Source organism: Sylvia atricapilla, chromosome 14 (assembly GCF_009819655.1).
Source record: "Sylvia atricapilla isolate bSylAtr1 chromosome 14, bSylAtr1.pri, whole genome shotgun sequence".
Classification (NCBI taxonomy): Eukaryota; Metazoa; Chordata; class Aves; order Passeriformes; family Sylviidae; genus Sylvia; species Sylvia atricapilla.
Window position 1 is genome coordinate 2235001 of NC_089153.1, and position 17173 is coordinate 2252173.

General features: G+C 57.1%; 3 protein-coding genes across 3 annotated transcripts; all 3 read right to left on the bottom strand.

Moving 5' to 3' along the window:
- Positions 1 to 933: 933 nt before the first annotated feature.
- On the bottom strand, positions 934 to 3436 carry LOC136367709 (protocadherin gamma-B5-like). The gene has a single exon (XM_066329513.1). It carries the CDS (start codon positions 3427 to 3429, stop codon positions 934 to 936), a length of 2496 nt encoding a protein of 831 aa, XP_066185610.1. The 5' UTR covers positions 3430 to 3436.
- Positions 3437 to 3508: 72 nt separating this feature from the next.
- Positions 3509 to 12838, bottom strand: LOC136367710 (protocadherin gamma-A2-like). Its single transcript, XM_066329514.1, has 2 exons — positions 10016 to 12838; positions 3509 to 3820 (listed from the first exon to the last, which is right to left on the bottom strand). The coding sequence occupies exons 1-2, from the start codon at positions 12836 to 12838 to the stop codon at positions 3509 to 3511; spliced, it is 3135 nt and encodes a 1044-aa protein (XP_066185611.1).
- A 1599-nt stretch (positions 12839 to 14437) lies between these two features.
- Positions 14438 to 16939, bottom strand: LOC136367711 (protocadherin gamma-B5-like). The gene is given in 2 exon segments (XM_066329515.1): positions 14438 to 15861; positions 15864 to 16939. Coding segments are annotated over 2 exon segments (2493 nt in total). The 5' UTR covers positions 16933 to 16939.
- Positions 16940 to 17173: the final 234 nt, after the last annotated feature.

Sequence of the window (17173 nt, forward strand, 5' to 3'; positions counted from 1 at the left end):
TGTGGACAATCTCCCTGATATCTGATCCGTTCCAATCTCACATGTTTATCCCAGTGATCAGAACTGCAGAAATTTGCTTTTCTCGATACACCCCAGCCCTTCTGAATTCCCCAAACTCTCTATGTAAACAGAGACTTTGTTAACAGAGTCTGTATTTACAAGGACAGGATAGAAATATAAAAAATATCCCTGAATAAGAAATCATTGAACACTCCCACCAGGGTACGAAATAGTTATCTAAAAGAGCGAAGCAGAGAAAACTGCCATTTAGTCCCACGACTGCGTCTCCCCCCAAAAACAGGTGGGAATCTATTTTTTCACTCAGGATGGGGAACGGAACTTTCCACATTCGATCCCTCTCTAAATCTGATAGAAAGAAGACAAAGTTTAACGAACGGGTTTGTGTAAAGCTGCACACGAGTTTCAAGGACAACCCTTCGGAAGAAATCAGTCAGGAAGGATGAAAGCTCCAACACCAGACGTCACTGCTTTTCTTATTTCTCCCGTCATGCAGAATCGGCCATTCTCCGTCCACTGCATACTGATCTACTTTCACTACTGCTAACACATCCGAATTTGTAGAGCTCAAGTGCTGAAGACAAAACCTTGGGGCTAAAGCTGAATCTGTGGCAGAGGAAGCACCAAGTGCTTCCTGTTATCCGTGAACGGGGGAAAACCCCTTCCTAAATTCAGTCCATCACGGAGACAGGAATGTGACACTCACAAAAACACGACACCAGGAAAAATGGATGAACACAGACAAACGGAAGAAGAGCTACAGTGAAAGCCTGTCAGCAGAAGCGACTACTGAGAAAAAGGGAAAAAATCCTGCTGCTACGTGGAGACACTGATGACGAGTCCCCACTGACACTACACAGAGAATACCCAGGCAACAAAGACGATATTTCGAACAGTTTTAAAAATAGAGGAAGCTCACGCTTTACAGACCTGAGGTGCACCGCTGTCGGCAATCGGCTCTCCCTCAACGGCGCCGCTGCTCGAGATCTGCTTCTCGCAGGAATCCCCGGCCAGAAGCTCCTCCGCCGACAGGACGGGCACCGGCGGCGGCGGCGGCCAAGCGGCCTCGGGCACGGCGCGGGCCGGCGCGGCCACGCACAGGTTGTAGGAGTAGGGCAAGGTGCCCTCGCAGAAGTCGGCCGGGAAGGCGGCGCCGGCCACCGAGAAGCGCTGCGCGCCCAGGCAGCGCAGCACGGCGGGCGGCCCGGCCCGGCGCAGCCGCGCCAGCACGGCCAGCGCCACGCTCAGCACCAAGAGCGCCGACAGCAGCGCCAGCGCCAGCACCAGGTAGAACTGCAGCTCGGCCGCCGGCGCCTCGGCGCCCGCCGCCCGCTCGCTCAGCTCCGGCAGCGCCTCCTGCAAGCTCTCGGCCAGCACCACGTGCAGCGTGGCCGTGGCCGACAGCGCCGGCTGCCCGTGGTCCTTCACCACGGCCACCACACGCTGCTTGGCCGCGTCCCGCTCGGACACGGCGCGCGCCGTGCGCACCTCGCCGCTGTGCAGCCCCACGCGGAACAGCGCCGGCTCCGACGCCTGCACCAGCTCGTACGACAGCCACGCGTTGCGCCCCGCGTCCGCGTCCACCGCCACCACCTTGGCCACCAGGTAGCCGGCCTCGGCCGAACGCGGCACCACCTCGAAAGGAGGCGCCGCCGCTCCCGCCGCCTCTCCCGGCGCCACGGCGGCCCCCGCGCCCGCCGCCGGCCACAGCACCCGCGGCGCGTTGTCGTTGCGGTCCAGCACGAAGACGCGCACCGTGGCCGTGGAGCTGCGCGCCGGCGCGCCGCCGTCCTGCGCCCGCACCGCCACCGCGAACTCGCGGCACTGCTCGTAGTCCAAGGAGCGCTGCGCGTACAGCGCGCCGCTCCGCGCCTCCACCGACACCAGCGGCGCCGCGCCCGCCGCGCCCGCGCTGCCGCCCGCCAGCCAGTAGCTCACGCGCCCGTTGGCGCCCGCGTCCGCGTCCCGCGCCTGCACGCGCAGCACCAGCGCGCCCGCCGCGTTGTTCTCCGCCACGTACGCGCTGTACGCCGCCTCCTCGAACACCGGCGCGTTGTCGTTCACGTCCGACACCTCCAGCACCAGCTCCGCGCTGCTCCGCAGCGCCGGCCTGCCCCGGTCCCGGGCCACCACCGTCACGCGGTGCTCGGCCGCCTGCTCGCGGTCCAGCGCGCTCGCCGTCACCACCTTGTACGAGCCGCCCGGCGACGCCACGATCGACAGCGGCGCCTCTCCCGACAGCTCGCACGACACCTGACCGTTCTCGCCCGAGTCTGGGTCATTCACGTTCAGCACGGCCACCACAGAGCCGACCGGGGCGTCCTCGGGCACGGGACTTGACAGTGACAGAATGGTGATCTCGGGTGGGTTGTCGTTCACGTCCAGCACCTCCACCACCACCTTGCACTGTGCCATCAGACCGCCACCGTCCCTCGCCTCCACCAATAATGTGTAGGCACTCGTGTCCTCGAAGTCTAAAGCCTCTTTGATCGTGATCATTCCGCTCTCCGCGTCCATCATGAACTTCTGAAGAACCTTAGCCGGCATTTTCCCGAAGCCGTAAGTGATGCGAGCATTGTTGCCGGTGTCGGCGTCGGAGGCGGAGATGTTTAACACTGTCGACCCCGGGGCCGCGTCCTCGCGCAATCTCACACGGTAACGGTCCTGGCTGAACACGGGAGGGTTGTCATTGGCGTCTGTCACATTGACCCGAATCTTGACAGTTCCGGATCTAGCTGGATCCCCGGCATCCACTGCCGTCAGCTCCAGCTCAAAGAAACCCTGCTGCTCCCTATCCAACGCTCTCTCCAAAACTAATTCCGGTTGATTAGTTCCGTCAGGACTCTCCTTAATGACCAGAGAGAAAGATGGGTTGCTGGTGAGATGATAAGTCAGCAGCGAGTTACTTCCCACGTCAGTGTCTTGGGCCATCTCCAGCGGAAAACGAGCCCCTGTGGGAGTCCATTCCCCGATATCAAGTTCTAGCGCAGCATTGCTGAAGGTCGGGGAGTTGTCATTCACGTCCTCGATCGCCACCTCGACGTGGAAAACATTCAGTGGATTGTGAACCAGCACCTCGAAGCTGACGGAGCAGGTCACCGACTGGCCGCACATCTCCTCCCGGTCCAGCCTCTCGTTCACGTACAGGTTCCCGTTCTCCTCACTCACAGTGAAATATTTCAGCTGCTTCTTGCCGCCAGACGCCACCTGCAGCTTGCGCGCCGGCAGCTCGTCCGCGCTGAGCCCCAGGTCCCGCGCCAGCGGCCCCACGAGCGAGCCTCTGCCCAGCTCCTCGGGGATGGCGTAGCGGACCCGCTCGGCCGCCGCCCGCCACCACACGCACAGCAGCACCGCGCCCAGCAGCGCTCGCCCGCCGCCCGGCCCGCGCCTCTGCCGCCGCCTCAGCGCCATTCTCTGTGGCCACAGCTCGCCGCCGCGCTCCTGCCGGACTCCTGCCGCCGCCCGGCCTCCCTCCCAGCCGCTCTCGCTCTCACCGCAGCGCACGGGCCGCCGCAGCGCAGCCAGCCCGCTCGGGCCGCCTCGGACGCCGCCGCTCCCCGCCAAGCGCCGCCTCTCGCCGCCTCTCGCCGCCTCTCGCCGCCTCTCGCCGCCTCTCGCCGCTGCTGCTTCTGCTGGCGGGGCCGCTGCCGCTGCGGCCGGCGCCGGGCGAGCGAGCAGCCTGCGGGGGCAGGACGCTGCGGCGGCCGCGGCTCCAGCGCCGCTCGGCGGCGGCCAACAGCGACACCCGGAGGCGCCGCCGCGCCACTGCAGCTGCCGGATGGCCGCGCTCGAGGGGGCCCGGCTTTGGGCGGGGCTCGGGGGTTTTATGTGATTTCAAATACTATTAAAACTACGGTACGCTGTTTAAGGCTTTCATGTTATCTGTTTGTTTTGCAATAAATGTAGAGAAGCAAGTGTTTAAGCTAATGTTTGTTGCAAAATAATAAATTATCGAACTCAAATTTTCTCAACCATATTAAGGCACAATTAGGAAACAGTAAACTCTATATATGTGTAGAGGCAGGGAAATCTATCAGTATCCTGTCATGCATCTTCAATTTTGTTTTCCTGTCTTGAGTCGAATTAAGTTAAGGCACACTTGGGCTAAAGCAATGATTTTATCTTTATGCCAAGCATAACATTTCTACTCTGTTTCTGACTCAGAGAAGTTACTTCTTTTACATCTCTGTATTTCAGGACCTCATGATAGAAATGCAGAGCCACCATGACTCTTTTATACACCCGAAGAATTCTCTGGATTGAATGGATCCTTCAAAATAATTTAATCCACTCCTCAGTCATGGCAGGGGTATCCTTCACTAGACGAAGTTACTGAAAGGCTCATCCACATTGTCCTTGAGGCCTTCCAGTGGTGGGGCACCCATAGAACTTGTGGGCAACTCATTTCAGTGTCTCACTATCCTCATCATAAAAATTTTTCCAATCTAAACCTAAAAATTCTTCTTCAAACTTTCTTGTAAGCATTCTTCCTGAATTGAAAAGATACAATAAATCCTACTCAAAGCTTTATTTTCTCAGGGTAAGGACGTGAAATTTGTAAATGCTTCTTCATGACAGATATTCCAGTTCGATGACAATGTATGTGGTCAAAGAAGTGTAGAGGAAAAGGACCACCTACCCATTCTTGCTGGTCAATCTACTTGTTATACATCCCCTGATGCAATCTGGGCAGCAAGTGGACACTGCCAGCTCATGCTCCATTTGTCACTAACACAAAGCATTTCTCTGCAGGGCTGTTCTCAGTCTGCCACCCTCTATTTAAATTGAGAGTTGCCCTGACCCATGTGCAGGACCTTGCACTTGGCCTTCATGAAGTTTACACATGTCTGCTTCTCCAACTTATCATAAAAACCATCCCTGACCTCTCACTGATCAACTCAGCTTGGTGTCAGCCGCAAATTTGCTGAGGGTGTGCTTGATCCCACTGTCTATGAAGATGCTGAATAGCACTGATCCCAGAATAGATATCACACATTACTGATTTCCACTTGGACATCGAGTCCAAGAGTCTATAGCTCCTGGGAGCTGACTGTCCAGCCTGTTCCTCAGCCATTTAACAGCCTCCAGGTGTGAGCCCAGCATGGTCTGGGTCGTTGGGTGGCAGACACTCTGCCCACATGCTCACACTGGTTCCTGACCTGCTCATGGGAACCTTGGCTCGAATGGGTGGCCGCTCTGAACTTTGAGGACTGCAGCAGAGATGCTTCTGCATTTTCACACTACAGACAAAGTGTTCCCGGGTGAGCACACCTGTGCTTGTGAAACCCTTCCTCTTTACAGCTGTGAACATCACAGGTGTGTGTGGGAACTGCACCTGCACTCGGACAGTTGGCACAGAGGAGACCTTCCACATGAGATCGGACGTGCTGAGGTTGAGCTCATGAACACAGACAAGAGTTAGAAACATAAGGCAATGTACAGACCAGGTGCAATAATATTTTGTAGGCCACATTTACCGAGCAAAAGCAATTCCAATTGCGTGGCACTGCATCAGGCACAAGCATGTGTTATGGAGGACATTCCACAAGCAAGGAAAATTACAATCTGTTCTTTTATACTCTCACATTCAGAGGTCTCCTGTCTTCTCTCCAATGCGGCACACCTGTTTGGTTTCTACTGCCCCTTAACATCTTTAGCAAAATTAATCATGATGGAATAAAGCACCAGGATCACATCAAGAGGGGAAGTAAAATTATCTGCCCGTTGGCATTCTGAGAAGAAACTGAAGGATTTTAAAACACATGAATCATAAACAGCCAAACTAAAAGATTAGCAGTCATCCAACAGAGAATGGCTCATCTAACTAATGGCTCAGAGGAAATCTCCTGCCCTCTTCCATCACACACGTGTTCCACAGAGATACTGTTAGGGTGCTGTTCACCTCCCTTCCCCCCTACAGTAACTCAAAGGTACCCTCACCTCTCCTGCCTTTCATGCCTGCTGTAGCACGAACAAGAGGCGTTAATACAGGATGCATTGCTGAAGGGAGCATGGCTGACAATTACAAGGAAACCTTCAGAAGGAAGGAAAGCCAAGCAGGAAAAAAAAAGAAAAGCAAAATATATGTCAAGAAAGCAAGGCAAGGAAACAGTAGAAGATAAGAGGCAGTTAGAGAAATTCACCAGGATATCTTCTTGGTCTTCACTGTGGGCTTTGGAATTCATCTCTGTGAACACCTGGAAGTCACTGAGGCCTCAAGGTGCAGGTGGAGCCTTGAAGATTTACACTGGACTGCACACTAATGAGGTTCATTGCCAAAAATAGTCATGAGCTCTCAGCAATTCTCTTAGGCGACCTCCCAAAGAGACGAAATATCTGACGCCTCTTTCACAACTTCACCCTTCTAAGAAATTACAGCGCATTCACTTTTTCCGTTTCCTTCACCTTTCTCACACACACAAAATTCTGTCCCTGGTGATTAAATTAGGTATTTGCTGCCAAATCGGAGTCATAATTACAAAAGACGAAACACTCACCAGGAATGGGTAAAAAGACCAAGACCTTACAGGAAGCCAACACCTGAAAGTCTAATTGCAACTATGAAGACACACTACATCACTACGTTCTGGGGAGTTACAAATGAATAAGGACATTTTCATACAGGAATTATAAGCCATTTTCTACACAAGTATCGTGGCTCTACCTGCACAGTTTTTCAGGAAATACTTCGCTGCTGGAGGACTGCCATTGCCTTTCAGGACTGGGATACAAGGATCAAAGAAAACAGCCCAGGCCTCGGCAGTGGCCTTGGCACGAGGCCTGAAATCAAACCATTTTCCAGCCAGAGCCACTCTGACCCATCTGTTTCTGCATTCAAAGCCAGTTTCTCCTTCTCCTGGCTCTGCATTCACACCCTTTTTCTGCATAATGGAAAACACATCAGCTTCTAACCACGTACCAGCCACAGGGAAAAGAGCCTTTCATTCAGTCCCATTTGAGAGAACATACATTTAGCTGATGCCCACCTGGAAGGTGTGGATGAGAACTGCTCTCCCTCCCTGATAATTATAAGACATCTTTTAATGTTTTATGCAATCACAGAATCATCATAGTTGGAAGAGACCTTCAAAGTCATCTAGTCCAGACCAGCACCACCATAATCAAGCACCTTGATCAAGATCTCCAAGAGCCATATCCAGAAGCCTCCCAAAGACTTTCCAGAGACAGTGACTGCACCACCTCTCTGGGCAAGTCCTTCCAGTGCCTCACCCTTCTTTCACACAAAAAATATTCAGGTATCTCATCTGAACCTCCCCTGGCACAACTTAAGGCCATTTCTTCTTGGCCTCTCACTTGAGACATGGCAGAAGAGACCAACCCTCAGTTCACTACAACCTCATTTCAAGTGACTATAGAGAGCAATCCCTGAACCTCCTCTTTTCTGAGACTAAACAACTCTTGTGCTCCTCATCACTTCACCAGCTTTTATTTGTTCGCAGGGTTCCCAGGCAAAAGGAGCTCCAGCTTTATTCCTCCACCAGAAACAAACAAATACATAAAACAAAAAATAGACTGAGAAACTGTCACAAGTGCATGAACCATAGATTCCCATTTCAGATCGTGTCAGCTGTCGTAGGTACACAAAGGAAACTAGTTTGTAAGAAGTAGTCATGCTCACACAGGAGCTCACGCCATACACCCCAGACACAGTCATATCTTAGACCCTGAAAACAAAAAGGCTTACAACCACAGCTGTGAGCCTCGTCTAAACTCCAGGACAAACTGGACCTTTACATCTTTCTTTTTTAGCCACTTCACTCTCCTGCACAGGCCCTGTCCCTGGACAGAGGAAACTCTTTCCCCACTCCAAACACTACACGAACGGAAAGTTAAATTGGCAGACAAATTCTGTTGAAAGAAAAGCTGCACACACAATTTCTCAGAGCCCAAGCATCACAACAAAGATTATTCTGTTCCTCCCAAGATTTTGAAGAAATGTAAAATGTTATAAAGACTTGAAGTTCTTACCAGCTCTATTAAAGAGCCAGCCCTCAGAGTATCAGCTCAAAGAAAACATCACATATGAGCTCTCGGAAGGCCGTGTGATGTCATCACTCTTAATGCAAAAGAATGCTGGACCCAAAACTGGGCAATTCGAGTCCAAATCACTCAAGGTCAAAAGATCATTCTTCTTTGCAGTGATTTTCAGAATATCAGGTATAAATCCTCAGAATCAACAGAACACATGCCATTTTCCACCAATACCTCCTCATACAGCACACGCCAACCCATCCCCTCTAACACTTTATGACTCACATCATTACCACAGATCTTCAAAACTGGCAGAAAGACTCTACCAAAAGAGAAGCTGCTCAGATGTCTACTCACCATAGCTAATAGTTGACTGTTCACCATGTGCCTGCACAAGCAACAGCACTGATTACAGAGACATGTTAAAGAAACACCTGTGAAAGTCTTCTTAGAGCTGGGAACATGAACGGCATGTACAGAACAGCCAGGCAATGCAACGCACCCAAACTTCCACACACTTGGAGAGAGAAAGAACCATCTTCAGATCACCAAAGAGCAAAGAAGGGAACAAACAGCTACAGAAAGGAAGAGGTCACAAAACACCCTTCATGTAACTAAGAGCAGGTAACTAATACAGTGCTTACTAAGCAATGAATGGACCAACTGCTCCTCCCAAAGCTCCCACATGACCTTGGTCATGAGCACATCATTAGACTCTTAAGCTTCACAGTTATGACCAGCTGCAAACACACACAAAGAACTTGCCAGGGCGTTTCATGCAGCCAGAATTACGTGTCTTCTGGCCAAATATTTAGGGAAGGAAGACATCACATTGAATGATACTATGGGTGGGCAAAAAAAAAGATAAATGAGAAAGGCATTCCCTCTGGCCTTCAACAGATCCTCATGTAGAACTACAGGACGTAAAATCTCCAATCTTTCACAACGCCCACGGTGTTCTTTGACCCTTCCAATTTATATGCACATGACATTTAGGGCCCACTCTCCCAGATCACTTCGTTTTACAACTTCAACCAGAAACTTTCATACCTCTGTGCAAAGGAAGCTGCATTTCTCTGCTCACTGCTCTTCTGTGAAGAAACCTCAGACTTCTCAAAGGAAAAGAGGAAGAGTGCTCCAGGGGAGCTTGTGTCAGTGAATGTCTCTATAAGGCCAATCACCCTCTCCTTATGTCTAACTCTGCACGTTGAATCTTTCCCTCCCACCCTCACCCAGGCTCCTGCCATGACCTGTACTTTACAGCCAAGTCACACCGTTCAGTTTGACACAGCTCAGCCTTTCAAGGGAACAAACCAACAAAGCACCTCTGCCATTCCTTCCGCTATTTCCTCCTCCACATACAACCAGCCATCGGTGGGATGTGTTCAAGAGGATCCTTCACCTTCAGATCAGTTACACAGACATCATCAAGGGAGCACCTCTACCTGGCCCATTCTCCTGCAGGTCCAGAAGAATGTAAAAACATTTCCTACTCACCTCCATTTATACAGAAAGGCTGAGAAAAGTACAAACCATGAGCAGCAAAGTTACACTCAGAGCAGTCCGGATTACAATAAAGAGACTGTCACCCCAATCAAGCACATGTAGGCTTCGGAAGGCACCTGAACCAGCAAACAATGAAAATCTCAACTTGCTACTTATGAAACCCATACCTTCAAAATAGTGAATACTGAAAGAGCATGGGGTTTACATATGCCATGGCACAAAAACTGCTTGGTACACGATGAAACTACAAAAAATCATACAGACCTCTAGTCACCGTCAGACTCACTACATCGACCTCCCCAGCGACCCGGAGAGCAAAGAAGGAGCCTTTCCTGCACCTCCGTGCAGCAAGAGGAACCAGAACAAAACACGACAATGAACAAAGCTCTGCTGTACTTGCCAGCAAACCGCCCGGCACAGGAAACAGACCACGGGGGGAAATGAACAGGAGAGCAGAAGAGGAAAGCGCCGCGGAGGCTATGCTGCTCTTGGAACTCACCGAGGGAGCGGCGGGATCCGCGGGGAGGGCGGCGGCCACATCCTCCTCCCCGAGCAGCGGCGCGGGCTCGTCGGGCAGCGGCCGGGCCGGGAGGGTGTCGCAGCAGCTGGCGGCCGAGAAGCGCAGCTGGCTCTTGCGCGAGTCGGCCGTGAGCGACACGTCGTGCGAGTAGGACTGCAGGAAGGCGCGTACGCCGTCGATGCCCACGAAGTGCGAGACGGGCACGCCGCGCAAGGCGCCGCTGTCGGGCGGCAGCAGGTGCCGGCGGCGCCAGCGGCGCAGGCGCAGCGCCAGCAGCAGCAGCAGGAAGGCCACGAAGAGGCACGACACGGCGGCCACGGCCAGCACCAGCCAGCGCGTCAGGCTGCCGGCCGCCTCGCCCGGCGCCGCCGCCTCGGCCGCGCTGCCCAGCTCGGCCAGCAGCTCGGCCACGCTCTCGGCCAGCACCACGCTCAGCGTGGCCGTGGCCGACAGCGCCGGCCGCCCGTGGTCCTTCACCACCACCACCAGGCTCTGGCGCGCCGCGTCGCGGGCCAGCGGGAAGCGCGCCGTGCGCACCTCGCCGCTGTGCAGCCCCACGCGGAACAGCCCCGGCTCCGTGGCCTTGGCCAGCTCGTAGGACAGCCACGCGTTCTGCCCCGCGTCCGCGTCCACCGCCACCACCTTGGCCACCAGCGCGCCGGGCTCCGACCAGCGCGGCGCCAGCTCCACGCCCGACCACGCGCCGCCCGAGCCCGCCGCGGGAGCCGCCGGCGGGTACAGCACCTGCGGCGCGTTGTCGTTCTCGTCCACGATCTGCAGCCGCACCGACACGTTGCTGCTCAGCGCCGGCGCGCCGCCGTCCTCCGCACGCACCCACAGCTGCAGCTCGCGCACCTGCTCGTAGTCCAAGGAGCGCAGCGCGTACAGCGCGCCCGTCTCCGCCTGCACCGACACGTACGACGACAGCGGCGCGCCCCGCACCCGCCCCTCCGACAGCCGGTAGCGCACGCGCGCGTTCTGCCCCCAGTCCGCGTCCGTGGCGCGCACCGTCAGCACCAGCGCGCCCGCCGCGTTGTTCTCCGCCAGCCGCGCGCTGTAGCGCTCCTCCGCGAACACCGGCGCGTTGTCGTTCACGTCCAGCACCCGCAGCGCCAGCACCGCGCTGCTCTGCAGCGCCGGCGACCCGCCGTCGGCCGCCCGCACCGTCACGTTGTACTCCGGCACCTGCTCTCGGTCCAGCTCTCTCGTTGTCACCACACGATAGTAGTCGTCGAAAGACTTCTCCAGCCGGAACGGGATGCCCTCGTCGATCGAGCACCGAACCTCGCCGTTCCCCCCGGAGTCCCGGTCTTGTGCATGCAGCAGGGCGACCACAGTCCCGACAGCCGCGTCCTCCGAGATCTCACTCAGCGCCGACGACACTGTGAGTACGGGCGCGTTGTCATTCACATCTGTTACTGTAACCACAACTTTGGCAGTGTCAGAAAGGCCTCCCCCATCATGAGCCTGTACCTCCAGTTCGTAGGAGTCGCCTTCCTCGAAATCCAGGCTCCGTAAGACAGTGATTGCTCCTGTCTCACTGTCCAGTTGGAAAATCTGCGAGGCTTTCTCTGTCGTTTTCTCAATCGAGTATTTCACCTGTCCGTACAAGCCTTCGTCGGCGTCCGTGGCCGTGACGGTGACGAGGACGGAGCCCACGGGCACGTCCTCGGCCACACGCACCGTGTACTCCGCCTGGCTGAACACCGGCGCGTTGTCGTTCGCGTCCACCACCGTCACTCGGATCCGAGCCGTGCCCGTCCGGGCCGGATCGCCGCCGTCACTCGCCCTCAGCACCAGCTCGTGAAACGCCGCCTCCTCCCGGTCCAGCGCCTTCGCCAGCACCAGCTCGGGACGCTGATCGCCGCCGGGGCCCGCCTGCACGGCCAGCGAGAAGTGCTCGTCGCCGCTCAGCTCGTAGCTCTGCAGGGAATTCCGGCCCAAGTCCGGATCATGAGCGTCTGGCAGGGGAAAGCGCGATCCCGGGGCTGTCATCTCGCTCACTCTCAATTCTTTCTCTGGTACTCGAAAGCTGGGCGCGTTGTCATTGATGTCCGTGATTTCCACATGGATTCCGTAAACTTTCATTTCCCCCTCCACTATGAGCTCACAGCTCAGAACGCATTGCTGCACACGCTCACACAGCTGCTCTCTGTCAATCCTCTCCGCCGTCACTAAATGTCCCGTCTTCCCGTGCACAGCGAAATACTGCGTCCTACCTTTGTCCAAGACACGGACGCCGCGATCTCGGAGCGCCGTGAGCTGCAGCCCCAGGTCCTTGGCCACGTCGCCCACGAACGAGCCCTTGGGCATCTCCTCGGGCACCGAGTAGCGCAGCTGCCACCACGCCGCCTCCCACGCCGCCAGCAGGACGGCCCAGAGCAGAGCTCGCTGCCGCCGGCCCCAGCGCCTCCGAGCCGCGCACATCTCCGCCGCGCCACCGCCGGCACCGCAACACCGCCGCTCCGACTCCCGCTGCCGCTCAATGCTCTCAGCTCCTGCGCCCTGCGCTGCCGCCGGGCCCCGGCTGCAGAATGGAGCGGCACCGCGGGGACGATCGCGGGCCGCACGGTCGGACGGAGAGCGAGCAGCCGAGCGAGCCGATCCGCAGCGGGCGGGGCTGCCGGTAGCGCTCCGAGCTTCCTCTCGCTCCTCTCGGTCAACAGCGGCGCCCGCAGCCTCCTCCCGGCACTGCAGGCACCGAGCGCTGCCCGCCGCTGCCCGCCCGGCCCCGCTGCACACACGGGACAGGCGCCGCCGAGACGTCGCTTTTCGCCCGGCGCCGATCTCCTGCCTCCGCATTTCTCCAGCCCATCTCTGCCTTCATCCTCCAGGGCATCACGGTCGGGAGGAAGGCAGAGGCATTCCATGGGTGCGGTTCTTTAACCGCACGGGAAACTGATCCCTTACTAATGTCATTGTATGTAAATCAAAACACATTTTCGTATTTTACCCAGTAGCTTATGTTACTTTTACTCTTTTTATTCAAAGGCATCTTCAGCAACAGGCTCTCAGAGAGAAAACGGGAAGAGAATCGCATCTCGAAAACAACGAGCTATCAGGATCATTAATTAAAGCGGGTCGAGAGCAGTTGCATGCTTCTTGAAGTCAGGGAGCTAATTGCTAACGGACTGAATTACAGATACAGATAAAGATGAAGCTAAAACTCTCCAAGGAAACTTTCAGGCTTTAGAATATTTGATATTCCTTCCTAAGATTAACATGGGATTACCTTAGGTAATACAGATTGACATTTAGTTAAGTCATTTGCGGTTTCCTTTTTCTGAAATTTATGTGAAGAGCAGTGAAGCTCATTAGTAAGATATTCATCTAACTATCTCTTGATGTTATTGGTATAATGTTATTTCAAGACAACAGTTATAGAGACATAAGCCAAAAGTACAACTCTGCCCTTGAACCCATGCTGACCACTAATCAATGCACAAATGGCATTGAGTAAGGTGCCCAAACCGTCGTGTGGACAATCTCCCTGATACCTGATCCGTTCCTATCTCACCTGTCTATCCTAGTGATCAGAACTGCAGAAATTTGCCGTTCTTGATAGACTCCAGCCCTCCTGAATCCCCCAAACCCTCTATGTAAACAGGATAGAAAAATGAATAAAATCTCTAAATAAGAAACCATTTAACACTCTCACCAGTGTACGAAAGTAATATAATGAAGAGCAAAGCAGAGAAAACTGCCAGCAGCATGCAGAGAAGGAGCGATCTAGTCCCACTACTGCATCTCCCCCTAAAAAACACGTGGGCATCTATTTTTTCACTCAGGATGGAGAACGGAACTTTCCACATTCGATCCCTTTTCTAAACCTGATAGAGGCAAAACGAAATTTAAGGAACCGGTTTCTGTAAAGCCATACACGAGTCTCAAGGAAGCCCTTTTCAAAAGAAATTAGACAGGAAAGATGAAAGCTCCAACACAAGGCATCAGTGCTTTTCTTATTTCCCCCGTCATGCTAAACCAGCCATTCTCTCTCCATAGAATATGGATCTAATTTAAATATTGCAAAAACATGCGAGTTATTAAGCTCAGGTCTTGAACACGAGACAACTTCGCGGCTGAAGCTGAACCTGCGACCAAGGAAACACCAAGTGCTTCCTGCTCTCCATGAACGGCAGATAAGCCATTCCCTTAATTCAGTCCATCACGGGGACAGAAGTGTGCCACTCACAAAAACACGACTCCGGGAAACATGGAGGAACACAGAGAAACGGAAGAAGAGCTACAGTCAAAGCCTGTCAGCTGAAGCGACTACTGAGAAAAAGGGAAAATATTCCGCGGCTACGTGGAGACACTGATGACGAGTCCCCACTGACACTACGCACAGAATACCCGGATACAAAGGACGATATTTGGGAGAGTTTGAAAAACAGAAGAAGGTCACGCTTTACAGACCTGAGGTGCACCGGTGTCCGCAATCGGCTCTCCCTCAACGGCGCCGCTGCTCGCGATCTGCTTCTCGCAGGAATCCCCGGCCAGAAGCTCCTCCGCCGACAGGACGGGCACCGGCGGCGGCGGCGGCCAAGCGGCCTCGGGCACGGCGCGGGCCGGCGCGGCCACGCACAGGTTGTAGGAGTAGGGCAAGGTGCCCTCGCAGAAGTCGGCCGGGAAGGCGGCGCCGGCCACCGAGAAGCGCTGCGCGCCCAGGCAGCGCAGCACGGCGGGCGGCCCGGCCCGGCGCAGCCGCGCCAGCACGGCCAGCGCCACGCTCAGCACCAAGAGCGCCGACAGCAGCGCCAGCGCCAGCACCAGGTAGAACTGCAGCTCGGCCGCCGGCGCCTCGGCGCCCGCCGCCCGCTCGCTCAGCTCCGGCAGCGCCTCCTGCAAGCTCTCGGCCAGCACCACGTGCAGCGTGGCCGTGGCCGACAGCGCCGGCTGCCCGTGGTCCTTCACCACGGCCACCACACGCTGCTTGGCCGCGTCCCGCTCGGACACGGCGCGCGCCGTGCGCACCTCGCCGCTGTGCAGCCCCACGCGGAACAGCGCCGGCTCCGACGCCTGCACCAGCTCGTACGACAGCCACGCGTTGCGCCCCGCGTCCGCGTCCACCGCCACCACCTTGGCCACCAGGTAGCCGGCCTCGGCCGAACGCGGCACCACCTCGAAAGGAGGCGCCGCCGCTCCCGCCGCCTCTCCCGGCGCCACGGCGGCCCCCGCGCCCGCCGCCGGCCACAGCACCCGCGGCGCGTTGTCGTTGCGGTCCAGCACGAAGACGCGCACCGTGGCCGTGGAGCTGCGCGCCGGCGCGCCGCCGTCCTGCGCCCGCACCGCCACCGCGAACTCGCGGCACTGCTCGTAGTCCAAGGAGCGCTGCGCGTACAGCGCGCCGCTCCGCGCCTCCACCGACACCAGCGGCGCCGCGCCCGCCGCGCCCGCGCTGCCGCCCGCCAGCCAGTAGCTCACGCGCCCGTTGGCGCCCGCGTCCGCGTCCCGCGCCTGCACGCGCAGCACCAGCGCGCCCGCCGCGTTGTTCTCCGCCACGTACGCGCTGTACGCCGCCTCCTCGAACACCGGCGCGTTGTCGTTCACGTCCGACACCTCCAGCACCAGCTCCGCGCTGCTCCGCAGCGCCGGCCTGCCCCGGTCCCGGGCCACCACCGTCACGCGGTGCTCGGCCGCCTGCTCGCGGTCCAGCGCGCTCGCCGTCACCACCTTGTACGAGCCGCCCGGCGACGCCACGATCGACAGCGGCGCCTCTCCCGACAGCTCGCACGACACCTGACCGTTCTCGCCCGAGTCTGGGTCGTTCACGTTCAGGAGAGCCACCACAGTGCCGGCCGGCGCATCCTCAGGCACTGGCTTGAGAGGGACAGAACTGTTATCTCAGGAGGATTGTCATTCACGTCCACCACCTCCACATCCACCTTGCAGTGCGCCACTAGACCCCCGCCGTCCGTCGCCTCCACAGCCAGGATGAATGTGCGCGTATCCTCGAAATCCAGTGCTTCCTGTAGCGTGATCGTTCCTTTCTCGGCATCCACCACGAACTTCTGAAGCTCCTTAACAGGCATTTTTCCGAAGGCGTAGGTGATGTGGGCGTTGGTTCCGGCATCAGCATCAGAGGCAGAGACGTTCAGCACTATCGACCCGGGAGGCGTGTCCTCGCGCAGGCTGACTCGGTACCGGTCCTGCGCGAACACGGGTGGGTTGTCATTGGCGTCGGTGACGTTGATCCAGAGCTGGGCGGTGCCAGTCCGGGGCGGGTCACCGCCGTCCATTGCAGTCAGCAGCAGCCGCAGGTTCGGCTCGCTCTCCCGGTCCAGCGAGTGGCGCAGCACCAGCTCCGCGAATTTTTTGCTGTCTTGGCTCTCCTTCACCTCCACTGTGAAGTATCCGTTGGCCTCCAGCTTATATCCCTTCAGCGAGTTACTGCCCACGTCCGGATCCTCTGCCATGCCCAAGTGAAAACGGGCGCCGGGAGAAGTCAACTCGTTGATCTGCAGCTGAAATTTGTTTTGCAGAAACCGCGGTGTGTTGTCATTCACGTCCGCGATCGCCACCTCGACATGGAAAATGTTCAGCGGGTTGTGCACCAAAGCCTCGAAGCTGACGGAGCAGGTCGCCGACTCGCCGCACATCTCCTCCCGGTCCAGCCTCTCGTTCACGTACAGGTTCCCGTTCTCCTCATTCACAGTGAAATATTTCAGCTGCTTCTTGCCGGCAGACGCCACCTGCAGCTTGCGCGCCGGCAGCTCGTCCGCGCTGAGCCCCAGGTCCCGCGCCAGCGGCCCCACGAGCGAGCCTCTGCCCAGCTCCTCGGGGATGGCGTAGCGGACCCGCTCGGCCGCCGCCCGCCACCACACGCACAGCAGCACCGCGCCCAGCAGCGCTCGCCCGCCGCCCGGCCCGCGCCTCTGCCGCCGCCTCAGCGCCATTCTCTGTGGCCACAGCTCGCCGCCGCGCTCCTGCCGGACTCCTGCCGCCGCCCGGCCTCCCTTCCAGCCGCTCTCGCTCTCACCGCAGCGCACGGGCCGCCGCAGCGCAGCCAGCCCGCTCGGGCCGCCTCGGACGCCGCCGCTCCCCGCCAAGCGCCGCCTCTCGCCGCCTCTCGCCGCCTCTCGCCGCTGCTGCTTCTGCTGGCGGGGCCGCTGCCGCTGCGGCCGGCGCCGGGCGAGC

Coding starts and splice junctions, on each gene's coding strand:
- LOC136367709 (XM_066329513.1), bottom strand. CDS start 3,429: ATGGCGCTGAGGCGGCGGCAGAGGCGCGGGCCGGGCGGCGGGCGAGCG.
- LOC136367710 (XM_066329514.1), bottom strand. CDS start 12,838: ATGCGGAGGCAGGAGATCGGCGCCGGGCGAAAAGCGACGTCTCGGCGG. Junction 3,821..10,015: donor CGGATCCCGCCGCTCCCTCG/GTGAGTTCCAAG, acceptor CCCCGCCCAAAG/CCGGGCCCCCTCGAGCGCGG.